This window comes from Sus scrofa, chromosome 2, assembly GCF_054392235.1.
Source record: "Sus scrofa isolate SSC_HxYL_T2T_F1_AM1 chromosome 2, Sscrofa_HxYL_maternal_Yorkshire_Landrace_v2.0, whole genome shotgun sequence".
Lineage (NCBI taxonomy): Eukaryota > Metazoa > Chordata > Mammalia > Artiodactyla > Suidae > Sus > Sus scrofa.
The window spans coordinates 90,027,503-90,050,563 of NC_139384.1; the positions used below are offsets into that span (position 1 = coordinate 90,027,503).

Here is a 23,061-nt window from a genome sequence, read left to right on the forward strand (position 1 = left end):
GGAAGCATAATTTACAGTTGCCAAGATATGGAAGCAACCTAAATGTCCACTGACAGATGAATGGATAAAGATGTGGTGTATATATACATATACATACACAATGGAATACTACTCAGCCATAAAAAAGAACAAAATAATGCCATTTTCAGCAACATGGATGGACCATGAAATTACCATACCAAGTGAAGTCAGTCAGATAAAGACAAATATATCACCAATATGTGGAATCTAATAAAAATGATACAAGGAACATACAAAACAGACTCAAAGATTTCAACACCAAACTTATAGTTACCAAATGGGAAACATTAGGGGGAGGGATAAATTAGGAGGTTACAATTAACATATAGACACTACTGTATATAAAACAGATAAGTAACAAGGACCCACTGTATAGAACAGGGAAATTTAATCCACATTGTGTAATAACTTATATGAGAAAAGAATTTGAAAAGGAATGGATATATATATATATAACTGATTCACTTTGCTGTGCACCTGAAACTACCACAACATTGCAAGTCAACAATACTCCAATAAGTTTTTTTAAAAAGTAAAGGGAGAACAGAGGATTTTTTTTTTTTGCCTTTTTAATGAAAACCATGCACAAAATTTGACAACAGTTTAGGAAAAGGTAAGTTCCAAACACTGAGGTAGTTTGTTTTTAATCTGCTATTTGGTCTTTTGCTCTAAAAATGCACATATTTTAAGATTTTGTTTGCTATATAAAATGTTTGTTATAATAAATATGCTATATTAGCTTTTACCATTGGTGTCTTTCTAATGAGAAATCCAGCAAATGTGCACCCAGATTCTTCTGTTTACATATTGCATATAGTGTACAATGCTATATAAAGAGATAGAAAAACCTTGCCTTTAACTCAAAAATGGCCAAAATGAATACTTGCTATTGTTATTTACTTGTCTCAGGATATTTTAAAAAGTAACTGACAGGTATGAAAGTTTTCCACATATTTATTATACAGTCAAGGTTTATCCTTAGAATTTAACATCTGATGAGGACTAAATTAAAATAGAAGTTTTTTTTTTTTCTTATTCATTACATTTATTAAATCATTCTCAAGTGTGTATAGAGTTGTCCCTCAGTATCCATGGGAACTGATTATGGGACCCCCACAGATACCAACATCTGAGAATGATCAGGTACCTTATACAAAATAGTGTAGAATTTGCATATAACCTACACATATCTTCTCAGATACTTAAAATAATTTCTAAATTACTTATAACACCTAATACAATGTATATGCTATTAAACAGTTGTTGGTGTGTGGTAAATTCAAGTTTTGCTTTGGGGAATTTTCTGGAATTTTTTTTTCTGAATATTTAAAATTTGTGGTTATTTGAATCAGTGGATGTGGAACCCACAGATACACAGGGCCAAGTGTACTCTAAAGAGCTTTGGTTTAAGGATCTCACCCATGCAAATCTACTTTCAAGGGGTCTTCCTCAATGTGAATTTTATAATGGTTAGTAAGGGATGACCTCTGGCTGAAGAGTTTTCCGCATGCATTACATTCATAGGGTTTCTCTCCAGTATGAATTCTCTGATGGGCAATAAGTGATGAGCTTTGCCTAAAGGTTTTCCCACATGTATTACATTCAAAGGGTTTCTCTCCTGTGTGAATCCTTTGATGTTGAATAAGAGCTGCACTTTGGCCAAAAGATATCCCACATTCCAGACATTGATATGGTTTCTCTCCTGTATGAATTCGCTGATGATTGCTAAGAGATGAGTTACACCTGAACATTTTCCCACACTCATTACATTTATAAGGTCTTTCTCCAGTGTGCATTCTCTGATGTTGAATGAGTGCTGAACTTTGTCTGAAGGCTTTCCCACACACTTTACACTTACATGGTTTTTCTCCAGTATGAATTCGTTCATGAATAATGAGTGTTGAATGGGAACTTAAGGCTTTACCACATTCATTACAACTATACAATTTCTCTCCGGTATGAATTATTCGGTGTCTATTAAGTCGTGAAATAGAAGTGAAGCCTTTTCCACATTCATTACATCTATAGGGTTTTTCTCCAGTGTGAATTCTTTCATGCTGGATGAGAGATGCACTCTGACTGAAGGCTCTCCCACACTCACTACATTTAAAAGGCTTCTCTCCTGTGTGAATTCTCTGATGATAACGAAGAGATGAACTAGACTTAAAGGTGTTGCCACATTCATTACATAAATAGGACTTCTTTCTGGAATGAATTCTCTGACATCCAGGAAGGGATGTGCTGCAAATGGATGCCTTCCGACCTGGGTTATATTTGTGGGGGTTGTCTCGAGCATGGATCTTCTGATGTATAAAAAGGCCTGACCTTCGGCTGAAGGATTTACCACATTCTTTACACCTATAGGATTTTTCCACAGTATGGGTTCTTAGGTGTTTACAAAGGGATGCACTATGGCTGAAGGCTTTCCCGCATTCTTTACATATATAGGGTTTCTCTCCAGTATGAGTTCTTTGATGTTGAATAAGAGCTGAGCTTTGGCTGAAGGCTTTCAAACATTCTTTACATTTAAATAATTTCTCTCCAGTATGGTTTTTCTGATGTTTACGAAGGGATGAATTGTGAATGAAGGCTTTTTCGCATATATTACATTTATAGCGTTTTTCTGCTGTCTTCATTTTTGGTTGGTTAAGTAAATTTGAATTCTGTTTAAAGCTATTTCTTTGCATTTCATATTTTGACGGTATTTTTTCTCTAGCAAGCCTCTGTGGCTTAACAAACACTGATTTTAGGCTGAAGTTTTGGCCAAAGTCATTGTTTTTATGGCTTCTTTCTATAGTGAGGATTTCTGTATGGGTGATTGAAATAATTTGTAAACTTTCATTTTCGTCCTTCTGTTTCTTTATTTTGTCTTCATACATGCAGGGGTTTTGGGATATGAAGTTCCAGGGTTCATCTTTTTTGAGTCTCTTTCTTATCAGCCCCCAAAATGACAAGCCTTGAGTTTGAGTTGACTTTGTGGTTTTAGGACTGCTCTTACATCCTGAAAGAAAGAAAGAAAGAAAGAAAGAAAGAAAGAAAGAAAGAAGAAAGAAAGAAAAAGAAATTGCCAACAATTCACATAATTAGATGAGACTAAACGTGTAGAAGAAATAAATTTAATGCTATCTAAATAAGGGCTTGCTTTCTGGCAAAGAAAGAAAACAAAAACAAAACCAAAAACAAAACCGGCAAGAGGTGGAGTTCCCACTGTGGCTCAATGGGTTAAGAATCTGACAGAGTGTCCATGAGGATGCAGGTTGGATCCCTGGCCTCACTCGGTGGGTTAAAGGATCCAACATTGCCATGAGCTGTGGTGTAGGGTGCAAACTTGGCTCGGATCCAGGGTTTCTGTGGCTTAGGCTGGCAGCTGCAGCTCCAACTTGACCCCTGACCCGAGAACTTCCATTAGTTGCATCTGCAGCCCTAAAAAGCAAAAAAACAAAACAAAACAAAACAAAAACAACTCATGATCTGCAGCTGAGGATAACTACCTTGTAAGCCTATAGCTATATGGGGCCATATCAGTTGTACTCATTCCAGTGTCATAAAGTGCCAACAGTTCAGTCCTAAATTCATGCTGCCTGCTAAAGAAAAGAAAAGCCTTGAACCGTGGCCCTCCCAAGTGTTCCTTATGAACAGTTTAGGGTTTTCTTCCTTTTGGTTTTAGCAAGGCCTACAGACCGACCTCCTGAAGTGCAACTCACACATTGGTCTGTCTTAGACCAATTAAGCCTGATCCTGAGCTACCTATGAACTAGTCAGAAGTTTAGAGACCAGAAAGATCTTACTCACTGTAAGCAGCTCTTTGCAGGAAACCGCCCTCAGCAACAAGCCCTTGTCAGTCAGTCTAGCAAAGCTATATTGCAACTTTTTAGCCAGGCACACCCATGCTCTACTCATCTCTGACCCAAGCACACCTTTCAAATCTTTTAATCACATAATTCCTTGACTAGCTTGTTGGTTTCTTTCCATAGATAAAAGAAGTAGAAATGAAGAATAAGTAATTAACAGATGACCAGATATCCTCCCTTTAGTAATTTCATGAACAAACTGTGTGAACAAGATAAGTCTCTGAGGAAGATCACAAGAAGTCAACAAGCCTGCATGCAGTGGGGGATGGTGACCACTCTGACCTCCCATCTCAATGATTAACTAAGATTACTTTCCTCCTTTCCCTTAAAGGATTTCATGGCTAAGCAGAATCTTCAGAGGTGGTTTATGGGGAACACCGAACCCACCATCTCTTCAGATTGCCAGCACATGATTAAAGACAATTTTTCTTTCTATCCACATCTGTGAATTTGATTTTGTGAGTGGTGAGCAGCAAGCCCCGATTCAACATCACATCCTCTCTTCTGCCAGGTGGCAAAAGGTCTAACAAATGACAAATAGCAGTCCTCTGCGCATGGTTAATTTCTGTCATTAGGTCTAGATTCTCCTTGGCTCTCAAGACTCTGAGATTCTTTTTTTGTTTTGTTTTGTTTTTTTTCTGTCTTTTGGCATATGGAGATTCCCAGGCTAGGGGTCCAATTGGAGCTGTAGCTGCTGGCCTACACCACAGCTCGCGGCACCGAAGGATTCTTAACCCACTGAGCAAAGCCAGGGATCAAACCTGAGTCTTCATCGATGCTAGTCAGATTTGTTTCTACTGAGCCAAGATGGGAACTCCAGGACTCTGAGATTAATCTTCAACCTCTTCTCTCTTTAGGTGATTCATCCACTCCAACATCTGATACATGAATGACTGTCCTGATTTTTTATCAAAATACTTTACATGGTATTTCTTTCTTTTCTTTCTTTTTTTCTTTTTTTTTTTTTTTTTGTCTTTTTACTATTTCTTTGGGCCACTCCCTCGGCATATGGAGATTCCCAGGCTAGGGGTCTAATCGAAGCTGTAGCCGCTGGCCTACGCCAGACCACAGCAACGCGGGATCCGAGCCGCATTTGCAGCCTACACCACAGCTCACGGCAACGCCGGATCGTTAACCCACTGAGCAAGGGCAGGGACCGAACCCGCAACCTCATGGTTCCTAGTCAGATTCGTTAACCGCTGCGCCACGACGGGAACTCCTACATGGTATTTCTAGCGGCTTACTAGCATTTCCATTCTATTATTATTATTTTTTATGGCTGCATCCATGGCACATGGAAGTTTCCAAGCCAGGGACTGAATCTGAGCTACAGCTGTGACCTGTGTCTCAGCTGCGGCAAAGTCAGATCCTTTAACCAACCTCACTAGGCCAGGATCAAATCTGCACCTCTGCAGCAAGCTGAGGCACTGAGGTCATATTCTTATCCCACTGCCTCACAGTGGGAACTCTCCGTTCTAGTATTTTTTATACTTATGTCTGTCCAGATATGGACCCGGCAAATGCTTTTTCAAATCTTTTTACCATTTTCCCTGGTTCAGAATGTCATCATAACCTTATAGTTGCTCTGCCATATGTTTTTCTTTTTTGTCTTTTCTAGGGCCGCACCTGCAGCATATGGAGGTTCCCAGCCTACGGTCCAACTGGAGCTGTAGCTGCCAGCCTATGCCAGAGCCATAGCAACGCAGGATGCAGGATCCGAGTAGCATCTATGACCTACACCACAGCTCACGGCAATGCAGGTCCTTAACCCAATGAGCGAGGCCAGGGATTGAACCTGCAACCTCATGGTTCCTTGTCGGATTCATTAACAACTGAGCCACGATGGGAACTCACGCCATAAATTCTTAATTTCATCTCAAAACTTTCTGTCCCCTGCATTCCAAGCCTAGTCACCAAATGCTCTTAATTAAATTCTATCACCGAAATGTCTCAACAGCCATCACTAAAATATGCCTAAGTTGAGGGTCTCATTATTCTTTAATTACTGCTGCTAACTTTTACTGTGTTCCTACCCCAGTTTCCTACCTTTTCAGTATTATTTCACTGACTTTATCCTCAGAGAACTCATCTTGTGTATTAGTTTCCCGTGGCTGCTGTAACAGAGTATCATGAATTTAGCAGCTTAAAACAATGAATTTAACTCTCTTAATTACTATCTAGAGGCCAAAAGTCTGAAGTGAGTTTCACTAGGCTGAAACCAAGGTGTTGGGCTCTAGGGAAGAATCCACTCCCTTTCTCTTCCAGCCTCTAGAGCGGCATTCTTTGTTTCGTGGCTTCTTCCTCCACCTTGAAAGCCAACAGCACAGCATCTTCAAATATCTGTTGGAGTTCCCATCGTGGCTCAGTGGTTAACAAAACTGACTAGCATCCATGAGGACACAGGTTCAATCCCTGATCTTGCCCAGTGAGTTAAGGATCTGGCGTTGCCACGAGCTGTGGTGTAGGTTGCAGATGCGTCTCGATCCTGAGTTGCTGTGGCTGTGGTGTAGGCCGGCAGGTACAGCTCTGATTAGATCCCTAGCCTGGGAACCTCCATATGCTGTGGATGTGGCCCTAAACAACAACAACAACAAAACCCCACAAATTTCTCTCTGCATCCATCATTACACTACTTCTGCTTTCTGTGTCAGATTTCCTTCTGCTTCTGTCATATAAAGTCGACTGTGATTACGTTTAGGCCCCCTGGATAATCCAGGATTTCACCACCTCAAAATCCTTAATTTATTCACATCTGGAAAGTCTCTCTGGGATAGTAAAGTAACAATCACAGGTTCCCAGATAACTTTAGGGGGTCATTATTTAGCCTATCACATCTTGTTATTTAAACAAACGTGATTACTCTTTATTCCTTCAACAAATCTTTATTGTGTTGTACAATGTGTCAGGCTCTGTTTTAAGCACTGGTCTAAGACATCAGGGGTCCAGTGATGAACAGGAGTAGTTTCCTTCAGGAGCCTAGTTTAACATCAGAAACAAAGAATTCAACAAGCAATCACAATACAATGTGACCATTTCTGCAACAAAAACAAAGAGAAACAGAAGGAAATGTGAGCTTTGAATAGTATCTAAACTATCATTGGATAGTGGAGGATGTAGGCGGTGGTTACAGTTTTCTAGGATTGTAGGGTATTAGCAGTCTGCTAGTGAAAAGTTAAAAACTGAATCTCCCCTGTAGTTAAAAGAGAAAGACATTCCCCACTCCAATCTTCTTTTCTTCTTCTTTTTTTTTTGAACATTCTTTGAGAAAATTTGTATTGGTAAATCCTTTCTCTGAGCCTTTGATATGTATGTAAACTTTAAAAGCCTCTGCTAGCACTATGAACCAGAAAGGGTTTTTTTGTTTTTTGTTTTTTCCCAGAGCCCAGGAGCCATCTTTTTGAAATGTAAACATTAAGAAAGGGTAGAAGAGCCCAGTGTGGCCTGCTGGGTTAGGAATCTGACTGTAGCAGCTCAGGTCACAGTTACTTAGGAGGCCCAGTGGGTTAAAGGATCCGGCATTGCTGCAGCTGCAGTGTAGGTTGCTGCTGTTGTTTGGGATTCAACCCCTGGCCCGTTAGACTAGGGTGTGGCCATTAAAAAAAAAAAAAAAAAAGATAGTAGGGTTCCTCGGTAGCTCCATAGGCTAAGCCAGCATTGTCACTGTTGTGGCACGGGTCACTACTCTGCTGTTCGATCCCTGACCCCAGAACATCTGTATGCCATGGGCATGGCCAAAAAAAATAAGATGACTTTTTGAAAAAAAGAAAGATGGGAGCTCTCGTCATGGCTCAGTGGTTAACGAATCTGACTAGGAACCATGAGGTTGCAGGTTCGATCCCTGGCCTTGCTTAGTGGGTTAAGGTTCCGGCGTTATCGTGAGCTGTGGTGTAGGTCGCAGACGTGGCGTGGATCCTGCGTTGCTGTGGCTCTGGTGTAGGCCGGTGGCTACTGCTCCCTCCATATGCTGCGGGAGTGGCCCAAGAAATGGTAAAACAGACAAAAAAAAAAAAAAAAAAAAGAAAGATGGCAATCCTATCTTCCTGTTTTTAGCCTGTGTGCCTAGCCCCAAATTGTGACCACCTGCTCAACACATGAAGCTTGAAGTTTTATTTTTCTTCCTTCCTTGCCACTCCCCTGGCATGTGGAAGTTTGTGGGCTAGGGACCGAATCCCTGCCACAGCAGCCATAAAAGCCACTGCAGTGACGATGCCAGATTCTTAACCTACTGTGCCACAAGGGAAATCCTTTTTTTTTTTTTTCTTTTTTTTGCTTTTTAGGGCTGTTGCACCTGTAGCATATGGAAGTTCCCAGGCTAGGAAGGGGGCGGAGAGGGGGTGGTTCAATCAGAGCTACAGCTGCCAGCAACACCCACAGCAACGCTAGATCTGAGCTGAGTCTGCAACCCACACAGCTCACAGCAATGCCGGATCCTTAACCCACTAAGATAGGCCAGGGATCGAACCCAAATCCTCATGGATACTAGTGATACTAGTCAGGTTCTTAATCTGCTGAGCCACAATGGGAACTCCCAGGGAATCTTTTTATTTTTAACTTTCTTCTGTTTTTTTTTTTTGTCTTTTTTCTTTTTTTTTTTTTTTTTTGTCTTTTCTAGGGCCGCACCTGCAGCATATGGAGGTTCCCAGGCTAGGGGTCTAATCGGAGCTATAGCCACCGGCCTACACCACAGCCACAGCAACGCCAGATCCGAGCAAATTAAAATCACAGTGTATATCACTGTAAACCCACCGGAATGACTAAAATAAAAGTAATGACAACACAAATGATGGCAAGGATGTACAGAAACTGGATCACATATGTGCTGCTGCATTGCTGGTGGAATGAAAGCTGGTACTGCTACTCTGGAAAACAATTTGGCTCTGTCTTCAAAAACTAAACACGCAATGAGAGCATGACCCAGCAATTACACTCCTGGGTATTTATCACAAAGAAATGAAAACTTACTTCTGCACAAAAACCTATACACAAATGTTTATAGCTGTTACTTATAAAATGGTCAGAGACTGGAGACAATCCAGATGTCCATCAACGAGTGAATGGTTATATAACTGTGGTATATGCATGTCATGAAAAACAACTTAGCAATCAAGAGGAATGAAATATTGACACATTAAACTACCTAGATAAATTTCTAGAGAATTATACTGAGTGAAAAAAATCTTAAAATGTTACATATTCTATGACTCATTTTGTTTTATTTTACGTTACTTTTTATTTATTTATTTTATTTTTAGGTGCACACCTGTAATATATGGAGGTTCCAGGGCTAGGAGTTCAATTAGAGCTACAGCTGCTGACCTACACCACAGCCACAGCAATGCGGGATCTGAACCTATACCACAGCTCATGGCAACACTGGATTCTTAAACCACTGAGTGAGGCCAGGGGTCGAACCCATGTCCTCATGGATACTAGTCAGGTTCATTAACCACTGAGCCACAACAGGAACTCCTATTTTATTAATTTTTTTGGCTGCCCCCAGGATCTATGGAAGTTCCTGGGCAAGGGACTGAATCCAAACTGCAGCTGTGACCCACACCACAACTATGGTGGCAATGCTGGATCCTTAGCTCACTGCTCCAGGCTGGGGATTGAACACCTTGCAGTGACCCCAGCCGCCCCAGAGATCCTTACCACAGCATATGATTCCATTTAAATAACATTCTTGAAATGACAAAATTATAGAAATGGATTAGTAGTTACCAAGGGTTAAGAACAAGCAGAGGTGGGGAACAGGGACAGGGAACAAGAGGAAAGTGGGTGTGTCTAAAAATGCTTAACAGGAAGGATCCTTATGATGATGACAGAAGAATTCTTCCATCTTGACTGTGTCAACATCAGTAACTTTTTTTTTTGTCTTTTTGCCATTTCTTGGGCCACTCCCGCGGCATATGGAGGTTCTCAGGCTAGGGGTCGAATCGGAGCTGTAGCTGCCAGCCTACGCCAGAGCCACAGCAACTTGGGATCCGAGCCGCATCTGCAACCTACACCACAGCTCACGGCAACACTGGATCCTTAACCCACTGAGCAAGGGCAGGGATCGAACCCGCAACCTCATGGTTCCTAGTCGGATTTGTTAACCACTGCGCCACAACGGGAACACTCAACATCAATATCTTGTACTATAGTTTTGGAACTGGGTAAAGGACCAATGGGATCTTTCTCTGTACTACTTCTTAGGTGAATCTACAATTGTTCTAAAATGAAAATTTCTTTTAAAAGTAAAATTATCTTTAGATAAACTTCAAACTGGTATCATCCCCCCAAATCTGATCTCCTAGCACCACTATCCCAGTAAATGATATCATGCCCATCCCAGAACAAGCCACAAACCAAGCAAGCATCCTTGACAACTTTGCCTCCTTTACCTTCCACATCTAATCCACCTCCAAGTCCTGCTACTTTTGTCTCCTGAATATCTCTGAAACTATTTCCCTTCTTTCTGTCTCCATTACAACTAACCTAGCCAAATCATTCATGTATTCATTAACTGGAAGCCAACTCTGACCAGATACTGTTTTAGTTACCAGAAAATATAAACAAATGATATAGACAACCCAGCATAAGGGTGTTTATAATCTAGGGAAGAGCAGATTATAAGTAAATACGTGGTATATTTTTTCAGTGATAAGTACTCTGAAAGAAAATAAAGCATGGGAGTTCCTGTCGGGGTGGAGGGGAAACAAACCCGACTAGGAACCATGAGGTTGAGGGTTCTATCCCTGGCCTCGCTCAGTGGGTTGGGGATCCGGTGTTGCCGTGAGCTGTGGTGTAGGTCACAGACATGGCTCTGATCTGGCATTGCTGTGGCTGTGGTGTAGGCCAGTGGCTACAGTTCAGATTGACCCCTAGCCTGGGAACCTCCATATGCCGAGGGTGTGGCCATGAAAATCAAAAAAAAAAAAAAAAAAAAAAAAAAAAGAAAAGAAAATAAAGCACGATGAGGGGATAAAGAATGAGGAAGACAAAGGGCCATGTTTAGATAAGCTGTGTTAACTGACAAAGTGCCATCTTTGCAGGAACCTGTGCAATGTGAGGAACTGAGTCTTGCAGGCTCATGAATCAGGAAGAATGGTTCAGGGGAAGAAAAAGGACCTGCAGAGGCTCTGAGGTGGGAGCCTACTTGGCCTATCTCATGAACGACAAGGTGGCCAGTATAATTTTCAAATGAAGGGCAGGGCAGGAGAGGTGGGTAGGGCCAGAGCATGTTTTGAGCATGGGAGGGAGATGACCTGATTTGCTATCTATCTATCTATCTATCTATCTATCTATCTATCTATCTATCTATCTATCTATCTATTTTTTTTTTTTTTTTTGTCTTTTGTCTTTTTTTGTTGTTGTTGTTGCTATTTCTTGGTTCTTGGGCTGCTCCCGCGGCATATGGAGGTTCCCAGGCTAGGGGTCGAATCGGAGCTGTAGCCCCCAGCCTACGCCAGAGCCACAGCAACGCGGGATCCGAGCCGCGTCTGCAACCTACACCACAGCTCACGGCAACGCCGGAACGTTAACCCACTGAGCAAGGGCAGGGACCGAACCCGCAACCTCATGGTTCCTAGTCGGATTCGTTAACCACTGCGCCACGACGGGAACTCCTGTTTTAATTTTTGATTTCAAGAATCTTTCACATTGGGTGTAAACTGAACTCGTGAGGTGCATAAGTTGATTTAAACACATCATTCTTATTGTAACTATGAGACTTTGGGCTCATTTCTTAAGCAAGAGACGCAGATGGGAAGCAGACCCTTTTGGGGCCATTTCCTCCCATCTCTCAATATAAAACACACAGATCCAGGGATGACACAGTTTCTTTTCTCTATTTTGTTTGTTTTATCTTTCCTAGTTGTGAATAGTTTGGAAGTGAAATTAATTATTTTAAATGTACACTTGGAATCCTAGTCCCTCTAGCATAAGCCTTTCTGTCATTGGCTGTTCAAAGGGTTGCTTTTTGGTTGTCTGGGGTTAATCACTGAGGTACTTCCAAGAGCACCCTGAGCTCGCAGGGAGTAAGGGCACTTTATTCATTCATTCATTCATTCATTCTCTCTTTCTTTCTTTTTAGAGCTACACCAGCAGCATATGGAAGTTCCCAGGCTAGGGGTCAAATTGGAACCACAACAGCCGGCCTACACCACAGCCATAGACACGGGCTACCTGAGATCCAAGTCGCATCTGTGACCTACGCCACAGCTTGTGGCAACATCGGATATTACCCACTGACCAAGGCCAGGGATCAAACCTGCATCCTCATTGACACTGGTCAGGTTCTTAACCCACTGAGCCACAATGGGAACTCCCTAAGGGCACGTAAGTCCAGCAGACGGGAGACTCCCCGGGTGTACGGGAGGAACACACCCACATACCAGCACTCCCAGGATGCCTCAACTGATGGTCACCTTTGAATAAGGAAGGGAGGTTCATCCCACCCAGAGAAATGCACATGCTGGTCAACTCTGATGTCCTTACTAACTCCAGACACCCACTCAAGAGTTTTCCTTCAGGGACAAACATGTGCAGGACTCAACACCACCACTAGGTGGCCTCAGGGTCGCTCTGGACAGCTGTGGGCTCCAGGTATACTTTCTACTCTACTGAGCCCAGGAAGGGGGATCCCCATGGATCTGAGGCTCCCCGAGGGGAAGGGAAAAGGAACAATTCTTCCTTCTCTTCCTTGGATCTTTCACCCAGACTCAGCCCACACCTGACAGGCTGTGACCCCTCCACTTCCTAACCCTTTACTGCTTCCAGGCTGCCCGTGTCCTCTGTGCACTTTGTGGTGGTCACAGCCGTCCCCACAAAATCAGCAGAGTTCTCCCAAAACTCCCAAAATCAGCAGAGATACCCAAGTATGGCTTCCCCCTCACCTTGTATGGGGAAGAAAGTGCTCCCCTTCACAGATGGAGACAGCCTGGTCCCAGACTCTCTGCTGGGCCCACATCGGGAGGGGCCATCACTGGCTCCTCTGGATCCCATGACAGCCTCAGACAAGCCCTCCCACATCTGTGCCAACTGGCTCCACGCTGGCTGCAGGCTGATCCTTGCAGAACATACCTGTGCCTGTGGTCAGGCAACCTCAGTGCCTCAGAGGCTGTGCCCGGCTCTCAGGCACAGACCAGGTGCTGTGACCGGGTTCCTGGCTCAGGGGGATCTGGTCCCTGCCGCCCTCTCTCTGCTCCTGTCTCCCTGTGGCTTCCTCCCTCCAGACTCCGGCACACACCCTTTCCAGTGTGCGAAGGCTTCTCACATCCAGGGAGCTGGCCTGTCCTCAGGGAAGCTTTGCCCACACCCGCCCTCCTGTTCCAGGTCCTCACGGCCCCGGGGCCCTCCCCTGAGGTCCCCACCACAGTCTGTCCTTCCACACCCCCTGTGCCCTCAGCTGGGCTCCAAAAGGGCAGGACCTGCGTCCTTCAGTCCAAGGCGGCACCACCAGTGCCCGGCCTGGAACTCGCTCCCCATTTATCACAGGACAGGAGAGCAGTGGGTGGGGGTTCGAGCCTGGCTCCCCAGAGCCCAGGCCTCCCCGATTCAACACCTCTCAGCCCCCATCTTCCCCACAGCCTCTGCCATTTCTCTCCTCTGATGGCTTCTTCTTGGGATCAGCCACAGATTCCTCTTCCTTAACCCACCTTGTAAACCTTGAGGTTTCCTGGGACTCTGTCCTCTGCTCGTTCCCTCACCTGCTCAGCTCAAGGCTTCAAATGCACATCTGCACTGAGGGCTCCCTGACCTCCTCATCGAGTTCCAACCCCACACACCCTCCGGAGCCTCCCACCGGCACCTCTACCCACATTCCACTCACCCCTCAAATGAAACCCGTTCCACTCCCAATTCATCCTGTACCCTTAACAAGGGGCCCTTCCTCTGCCCTCCTGAACCCGCTGCACTTTCCTTCCTCCACGCCCGGGGTTATAGCATCTTGCCTACATCATGCAACAATCTCCACACGGTTCCCACCTCTACTTTTTCCTCACTTCGAATCTAAGCCCAACGATGTGACCATTTTTACTAAATTCAAATTACACAATAAGGACTTCAGGAATATATTTTCGGTGGAAATTTAGAAACATCCCATGTAAATAAAGTCCCTTTTCATCACTCCCGTTCTGGACTTCATTCTACACGTAAGTAGTTACCAGCTTAGGTGTCCCCTGCCTTTCCTCTTAGCACTTACACACACAGTATGCATACAGACGAACACCCGCGAGATTTTCTTTACACAGAAATGGTGACAGGTCATAATAAGGCTCCCTAACTTGCTTTAGTCCTTCCCATGCCTTGGAGTTCTGCCCACATCAGGGCTCTTCTTTCTGACAGTGGCGCTGTGTGCCAGCCTAGGGGTCCTCAGCTTCATTAGCTATGCCTTTACTCAAGGACATTTAAAGTGTTTTGGACTCAGACCAATTTTTCTTTCTTTCCTTTTTTTTTTTTTAGGGCCACACCTGTGGCATATGTGAGTTCCTGGGCTAGGGGTTACACTGGAGCTGAAGCTGCCAGTGTACATCACAGCCACAGCAGCACAGGTCCGAGCCACATCTGCAACCCACACCACAGCTCACAGCAATGCCGGATCCTTAACCCACTGAGTGAGGCCAGGGATCGAATTTATGTCCTCATGGTTACTAGTTGGATTTGTTTCTGCTGAGCCACGAGGGGAATTCCCCAATTTTTCTAAAATACCAAGGACCATATGATTCTTGTTTAAAATCATTGAATTGTTTTCCATCATCCACAGACAGTTTACGTCTCTAAGAACTGTACCAAAGCACTCCACTCGACCCCCTGCCCCGCAGCTTTCTAATCTGATTTCTGTCCTCATCTCTTTCCCACACATCCTGGGCTTCATTCAGGATGAATCATCTGCAATTCCTTAAATGCACTTTGTCTGATGAATGAGTACATGAAAATGTAGCCCTTCTCTGAAAGAACAGGAAAGAATAAGAAAAAAAAGTCCTGGATATCCCATCTTGGCTCAGCGGAAACGAATCTGACTAGTATCCACAAGGATGCAGGTTCGATCCCTGATGTCCCTCAGTGAGTTAAGAATCTGGCATTGCCGTGAGCTGTGGTACAGGTCACAGGTGTGACTGGGATCTGGCATTGCTGTGGCTGTGGCGTAGGCCAGCGGCTACAGCTCTGATGGGACCCCTAGCCTGGGAATCTCTGTATGTCTCAGATGTGGTCCTAAAAAGACAAAAAACAAAACAAAACAAGTCCTGAGAGTGATTACTTGTGAATTGATTACCAGAGACCAAGAGGAGTCTCATGACGGGGCCTAAGCGTGCCTACTCCACCACTTCCAGAGGACCTGCAGAAACATCCCCAGCAACACCTCCAAGCCGCACCCCAGCTCCTTCACCACCCTCTGCCTGCAGAGTCCCCACCCACTCACCTGGGGAGAAGCTTCCAGGACTTTCTTTCTCTACCTTCCAAGGATCTTCTCCTTGCTGCAACAGGGAGATCACTTTGGGTTTGGAAAATGGGAGTCCTGCTCACAGGCAAAAACAACAAAAATCAAAAAAATAAAAACCACAACAAACTTGTTTTTGACATGAAGAGGTATCCCAGATCTGAGTGGAGAATTCAGAGGATGATACAAAGAGCTTGTATGAGGTGTGCAAGCTGTGCCCCCATGGGGTGAGAGGGTGTGTTAAGGAAAAGGCAAGGGACCCGTAGAGCATAACAATGTAAGAATCAGTTGTATGTTAGAGAAACAGGGTAAACACACAGCCTTGAAATAGGGTACCGTCAACTCTCTATAGAAGAGAAAATATGTTAGCTGTACAGAGTAAATTACCACTTGTAAACAAGTATCTATGAAAAGGATTATGTACCAGGTAGCTTGTTTAAAATGAGAAAATACTATCCAACTCCCTTTCAAAGATGGATTACACAATATTCACCTGGCCAGAAAAGAGAGTTGGAAAAGGCAAGTGTTGGGTCAAAGAAGAGGAGTGAGGGACGTTCTCTGCTGAGACAAGCAAACACATCACAGAACAAGCACAGTGCAAAATGCTGCCTGAACCGAAGGAATGTCTCACGTGCAGCTCTGTGCACAGTCTCTTCCATGGGCCAAATCTGTGCCTATCAGGGGAAAATATTTGGCAGATTTATTCACAAGAGCCAATCTGTACCGAGTTAAGGCAAAACTCAGCTCAAGTTTTGATGCTCCACAGCTTTCATGTAGGGAACCAGGTGCTGAGTTATCCCCATCTCCGAATTCTGTACCTACAGGGGAAGCATCCTTACCCAGTGAGACCAGGTTGCTATAGTTCTCCAGCATCACGTCTTGGTACAAGTTCTTCTGAGAAGGACCCAGCCTTCTCCACTCATCCCGTGAGAAGAGCACAGCCACATCCTCGAATGTCACTGACACCTGCAGAGACAAGCCATCCCAGCTCACCCAGGACCACCTGTGATGAATATATTGCGTAGCCGGAAGGATGAACCAGGCCCTGTGCTAACTGTTTTTAAGAGACTCGTGGAGGTATTAAGCCCATTGGTGGGAGTGTTAATTAGAATCACCTTTCTAATGGTGATTTGATAATACATAATAAAAACTTTAAAATGTGCATATTCTTTAACTGCGATATTTTTACAAAGAGCAATGCACAGAAATGCACACACATAGGTCATTTATCACGATGTTAATAACAGCAAAAAAAAAAAAAAAAAAGGCAACAACTTAAATAATCACTGATGGAGGCTAGGTTAAAAGTACCTTAGGTTACTTTGAGCTCCCTGAAACTTGGAGAGCGTAATAATGGAAATTAAAATATCTATCATTCATTGAACACCTTCTTTGGGTCAAGTACTATTCTCAGAGCTTCCCACTGATCTTTAGAGTAAAAGGTACTATTATTGTCCCCATTTTACACAAGAGAAAAAGTCACAGAGAGGATAAGAAATTTGTCTCAAGGCACACAAGTGGTTAGAGGTAATTCTGGGATTCTAATTCCAGGAGGGTGTCTGTGGCTCTACCCTTAACTATTCTGTGAAACTGCCTCTCAAAAGCTACCAAACAATAATAAATAAATGAGATATTTCATACAATGTATTTAAAACCATACCTGACTCATAGTAAAGGTTCAGATCTAACCTATTATCATATCAATATAAAATACCATGCAATCATAAAAATTGGTGGTAAAAGCCAATACTGTTAATTTAAAAAGATGTCCATGATAATGTTAAATATAAAAAAAACCAGGTTGTATATCAGTATGTATTGTTTGCTCCCATTTTTGAAAAAAAATTTACATGTACATAGAAAATGATATTGAGAGATGTATAACCAATGACTGACAGCAATTATTTCCAGATGGTGGGATTTAGGGTGACTTGACTTTCTTTTCCATGTATGGAAAAAATACATACACAAATATACATACAGGCAAAGATCTATGTACATACATACATGTACACACATATGTGCCTATTTTATTGTCTAAAGTTTCTTGCCATGTTCATACAATATTGCTTAATTTTAAAATTTTTATTTATTTGTTTTCATTTTAAGAGTTTTATATAAGTATAGTTTCCTTTTTTTAAAATTTATTTTTATTTTTTTCATTTTTGGCCACCCCACAGCATATGGAGCTCCCAGGCCAGGGATCAGACTCGAGCTGCAGTCTTGATCTAAGCTGCAGCTGAGGCAACACTGGATCCTTAATGCACTGAGTCGGGCCAGGGATCAAACCTGCGTCACAGCACTCCCAAGACACTGCCAATCCTGTTGTACCACCTTAAATAGGAACTCCTATTTAAGTACAGTTGATTTACAATGTTGTGATAATTTTAGTAATTCAGTTATACATGTACACACATCCATGCTCTTTCAGATTCTTTTTTTTTTTTTTTTTTTTTTTTTAGGGCTGCACCTATGGCACATGGAGGTTCCCAGGCTAGAAGTCGAATCAGGGCTGTAGTCATTGGCCTACACCACAGCCACAGCAACATCAGATCTGAGCCACATCTATGACTTACACCACAGCTCACGGCAACGCCAGATCCTTAACCCACTGAGCAAAGCCAGGGATCAAACCTGTAACCTCATGGATCCTAGTCGGGTTTGTTAACTGCTGAGCCACAAAGGGAACACCCAGATCATGCAATACTTTTATTGTAAGCAAAAGCATTAAATTATTGGCACATTGGGGGGAATACAAGAAATGATCTTTGTACTCAAAGCAGATGAGAAAAATGCATGAATTTGAACATAAAAGAAAAATGTGTAGCTGGATAGGATCATACACCATTTTCTAGTTTAATCCTCATTTTATTTATTATTATTATGGTCATGCACAAGGCATGTGGAAGTTCCTGGGCCAGGGAGTGAACCTGTGCCACAGCAGTGACCCAGACCACTGCAGTGACACCACTAGATTCTTCACCTACTGCACCATTTCAGAGATGAGGCACACAAGGTCTAGGGCAGTCAAGATTCCAAGTCACATACTTTATTAATGGCAGAAATAGGACCACAACTAAAGTTTTCTTTTAACTCATCACTTGGAAGCTATATTCTCTCTCTGGTCTTTTTTTGTTTGTTTGCTTTTTTAGGGCCACACCCACGGCATATGGAGGTTCCCTGGCTAGGGGTTGAACTGGAGCTACAGCTACCAGCCTATGACACAGCCACAGCAACTTGGGATATGAGCTGTGTCTGCGACCTACACCATAGCTCACAGCAACACTGGATCCTCAACCCACTGAGCGAGGCCAGGGATCGAACCTGTATCCTCATTGATACTAGTTGGGTTCATTAACCACTGAGCCATGATGAGAACTCAACTCCCTCTCTCTCTGGTCTTAAACATCCTGCCACTGAGTTTTACATACAAGTCCACATAGTACTGACATATGGGCAACAGGTGAGGTTAGGGAGAAATGTCATATAGGACTTACATGTAGGGATGGAGAAGATTCTTTATTTTGGTCTTTTGCCTATTTAGGCCACACCTGGGCATATGGAGGTTCCCAGGCTAGGGATCCAATTAGAGCTGTAGCCACCTGCCTACACCACAGCTCACAGCAACAGCAGATCCTTAACCCACTGTGGGATGCCAGGGATCGAACCTGCAACCTCGTGGCTCCTAGTCAGGTTCTTTAACCACTGAGCCATGACGGGAACACTGGGATGGAGAAGATTCTGCTCAAGAAAGCAGCCTGGGAGTTCCTGTCATGGCGCAGTGGTTAATGAATCCGACTAGGAACCATGAGGTTGGGGGTTCGGTCCCTGCCCTTGCTCAGTGGGTTGATGATCTGGCATTGCCATGGGCTGTGGTTTAGGTTGCAGACGCAGCTCGGATCCTGCGTTGCTGTGGCTCTGGCATAGGCCAGTGGCTACAGCTCCGATTGGACCCCTGGCCTGGGAACCTCCATATGCCGTGGGAGCGGCCCAAGAAATAGCAAAAAGACAAAAAAAAAAAAAAAAAAAAAAGAAAGCAGCCTGGCTTTGTTGGAATGGAATGGGAAGGCCTTAGGAAAGAGCAACCCAAGTACGCAACAGCAGGTCTTAGCCACAGCCTCAGATCAACCACCACTGCATTTCATGGATCCAAATGATATACAACATCACACTGCAGAAGAGGTCCAGTAACACTGGGGCTGGGCCTGCCCTGTGTTCTGAATGAGGCACCAGAGGCATGGCTGGACGATAACCCGCATGAACTTAGAGGCCAGACATACGTGGGTTTGATTTCTGGTCACTTGACTTCTTTGATTTTCAGTTTCTTCAAGTGTAAAATGGGTGTAATAACTACTGCTTTGCTATGAGAGTGAGAACAAATATTCCCCCACAACATTAACTATTACTGTTAGATGAAGGTGAGTAAAGAAATGATAGTATTTTCTTGGTCCTAAAAACACTGTATAGTAACTTCTATGCATGAACAGTAATAGTATTATGTTCTAGAATAACATCTTTCGGCTACCACAACCACCATATATTAAACATTTACTATATGATTGGCTTTGATGGAAACACTCTGCATGTACTAACTCATGTGACTTTCTCATCCACCCTATGAGGTAGGCAGCGTTGTTGTTTTCATTTTACAGATGAGGAAACTGTGGCACAGAGAGGTGCAGCTGCCCAGGGCCCATAAATGGCAACAGAGGAGTTCAAACTTGGCCATGAGGCTCAAGAGCCCCACTTCTAACTGTACACCCTGTATACCTCTCTTCTCCGCTACTAATATCCCACAAAATCCTCCCTGCCACTTCCTGAGGAGTCTTCTCTCTGCCCCTGGAGTCAAGAGACCTCTTCAACCGTATCCCCACACTCATCCCCACAAAGTAAAGATACAAATGGCAGGTTCAAATCAGTTTTCAACAGAATGGCAGGAGCAAGGCGCACAATCCAGAAAGTTACTATGTAGAAAAAACTAAAAACGATGGAACTGGGAACAGCCTGGGGAAGACATGAGGATTTTCAGGGGTGGTAAGGAAAAGAAACGTATTCTGGCCAAAGGTTGGTGGGGGGACATGAGTAAGTGAAGGAGGCAGGTTAGAAAGAAACTCTGCCAAGTGTGCATGTTTGTTTGTTCTGACCCCAAGACATGTGGCATCCTATCAAATTAATAGTAATACAGTGAATTGAGATTAATGAATAAAAGAGTGTTTATTAGGAAAAGAAACACTAGTCATAGATGGGGATGTGTGGTTGGAGGCAAGCATTCCAACAGAATCGACCATCCACCAGGGTGGGCCAACTCTTCAAAGGTTAAAGGACTTGGGCTCCAAATACTGGAGAAGACTGTACTGAGGAGAGAACCTCTGTTTGAAGGTAAAAACAAACCCACCTGTCCCTAAGACCTGAGATAGCAATGAACTCACCTGAGACCTTGCTTCCCTCTGTTCAGTAGCCATGTCTTCTTTCTGGGCTCTTTCCCCTGAGGATGGACAGTCTCCAGAAGCCAGATCTGAGAGAAGAAAAAGGGAACCAGGAGGAAGCCCCTTCTACTCTCCACCCCTCGGAATCAACAGCCCTGAAATCCTTATGCCATCTGAGAATGGCCTACCGTCAGAGATAAATCAGAAGGAGCCAGGAGCCGACAGGACCAGAGAGAAGGGCTGGGCCATGCTGGTCCAGGCCCCAGCTCTTTCCCGGACTCAGAGGAAAAGGACTTAGGAATCTTATGAGTTACACAGCAACTCCTCATGTCTCATTGGGTGCCAGGCACCGCCTACATCGTTTAGTCCCACAGCACAGCTAGCACTGTCAGTAACCCTATTTTATAGATGAGCAAACTGAGGGCAGGAAACTGAGAGTACTGTGGGAGCCACTTGTTCCAGTTCGCATAGCCAGTGAGGATGACACCAGAATGCCAACCCGGGCAGGCTTCAGAGCACCTGCTCTATCCTGCCTGCCTGCCTGTGACAACGCTTCTCCACCTCAAGCTTTCCCACCCAATTCTAACCCTCTCCTGTTAAGGAAACAATTTCCAGATTTTTAGAGGAAGCTGCTTCGGAAAAAGAAAACGGGCACATTAACCAACCACCTGGGTTCTGCCATTTCGAGAAGCCTGCAACTCATTTCATAATGCCTGTCCCCGGGAAGGGCAGTGGCGATGGTAAGGCGAGGAAATAATTTTCTCATGTTCACCGCCGGCTGGTAGCAAATTCAAACGCCGGCAGGCGCCGGGCAAGTAGCACAATGGCTATAGGTCAGGAGGACACAGGAGGGTGGCTGGGCTCGGCCAATGGGGACGAAGTGCCCGACCTGCCGAGTTCAGGGGCGCATCTGCGGGATGGCTGGTAGGGCACAGGAGGACAGAGCCGGGGATGCACGACCCTGCGCCTGCCAGCGCCCACAAAGGTCCCGCTCGCGCCTCTCTGGCCTGTGTCCCGCGTCCCGCCGCCGCAACATCCCGGGGTCCGGTCCTCCCTCCCGCAACCCGCGAACTCTTCGCGGCTCACCTCGGCCAGGCCTCGGGGATTCGGGGGGCCGCAGGCGGGAGGCTCCAGAACAGCCCTGGTAGGACAGCAGCCTCGGGTCGGGACTCCTCCCTAGATAATAATGCTTGGGCGCATCTCACGCACCGACAGCACTCAAGCCAACCTCAAACGCCGGGGGCACCACACAAGTCGGGGAGGGGCGGGCAGGGGGGCGGCTGTGGGGCGGCCGCTAACCCCTCTGGGAAATGTAGTCCACTCGAGAACCTCCAAGGGGTCTGGGAGGTGTAGTTCTCCGCACCTGTCTCGGTGGGGAGGCCAGGCTGAGTCTGTCACGTGCCCGGACGTCGTTCAGCTCGTGTCGCCCCACTCCGTGGGTTGCGGGCTCCAGGGTTCCCGGTTGTTCTGGAAGAAACTGTGTTCGCTGAGGCTGGTGTCTTGTAGCTCTGCCCCTGCGTAAATGATAATAAGGCAAGTGGACAACCGCAAAGAACAAACTATTTCCCCTTGTCTTTCAACACAAGTGTATCGAACACCTCCTGTGCGCCAATCCCTAATGTAAAGGGTTTTGAAATACCTCAAAGAGCAAAATAGGGATCATTGCTCAGAACTTTTTTTTTTTTTTTTTTTGATGGGGGCAGGGGAGAAGGTAGAGAGCAGACAATAAGCCGTGAGCATAATTATATAGCATTTTAAAAAATAAGTGTTATGGGGGAAAAGCAGAAAGACAGCAGGGGGAAAGAGTCTAGGTGCGAAGGCAGGTTGCAGCATGGAATAGTCATGAATATGCTGTTAACGTAGAAGGAAACTAAATATTGGTAATGTAGAGTAAGTATTCTTCCGTAAATTCTTGTTCAACTGTCATGGCTATAATCAACTCAAATAATTATCATTAAGGAGTTCCCAAACAAAAAACATATGAAGACCTAAGGATAGTTGGGGTGAGACTGTGAGAAATCAAAACATTTAAAAGCAGCTGGAAAAACATAAGATCCACTCAAGATACATGCCCAGAAAAGACCTAAAGGTCTTATGTTTTCACTTCCTGCTGGTCCCTAGACTGAGAGCAACCCAGTTAATTAGTAAAGGCATGCTGTAGCACAGAATCAGTCGGCCAAGACTGAGGAATAGGTGACTAGTTTTGTGGGGTTTATTATTTAAAAATTTTTTTAATTTTAATTTTTATTTTTTTTTAGGGCTGCACCCATGACATATGGAGGTTCCCAGGCTAGGGTTCAGACTGGAGCTACAGCCACTGGCCTACACCACAGCCACAGCA

The 23,061-nt window shown here is 44.4% G+C and overlaps 1 protein-coding gene across 3 annotated transcripts; it reads right to left on the bottom strand.

Annotated features, from left to right (window-relative positions):
- Window positions 1–704: 704 nt before the first annotated feature.
- ZNF354B (zinc finger protein 354B) lies at window positions 705–21,976 on the bottom strand. 3 transcript variants are annotated; one of them, XM_021084341.2, is made up of 5 exons: window positions 21,807–21,976; window positions 20,724–20,809; window positions 16,134–16,260; window positions 15,277–15,372; window positions 705–3,022 (listed from the first exon to the last, which is right to left on the bottom strand). In XM_021084341.2, the coding sequence occupies exons 2-5, from the start codon at window positions 20,754–20,756 to the stop codon at window positions 1,437–1,439; spliced, it is 1,842 nt and encodes a 613-aa protein (XP_020940000.2). In that variant the 5' UTR covers window positions 20,757–20,809; window positions 21,807–21,976; the 3' UTR covers window positions 705–1,436. The 3 variants fall into 3 exon arrangements, with proteins under 3 accessions (XP_020940000.2, XP_020940003.2, XP_020940002.2); XM_021084344.2 differs by lacking the exon at window positions 705–3,022 and adding an exon at window positions 6,735–6,848; XM_021084343.2 differs by lacking the exon at window positions 705–3,022 and adding an exon at window positions 6,735–6,907.
- Between the last annotated feature and the right edge of the window lie 1,085 nt (window positions 21,977–23,061).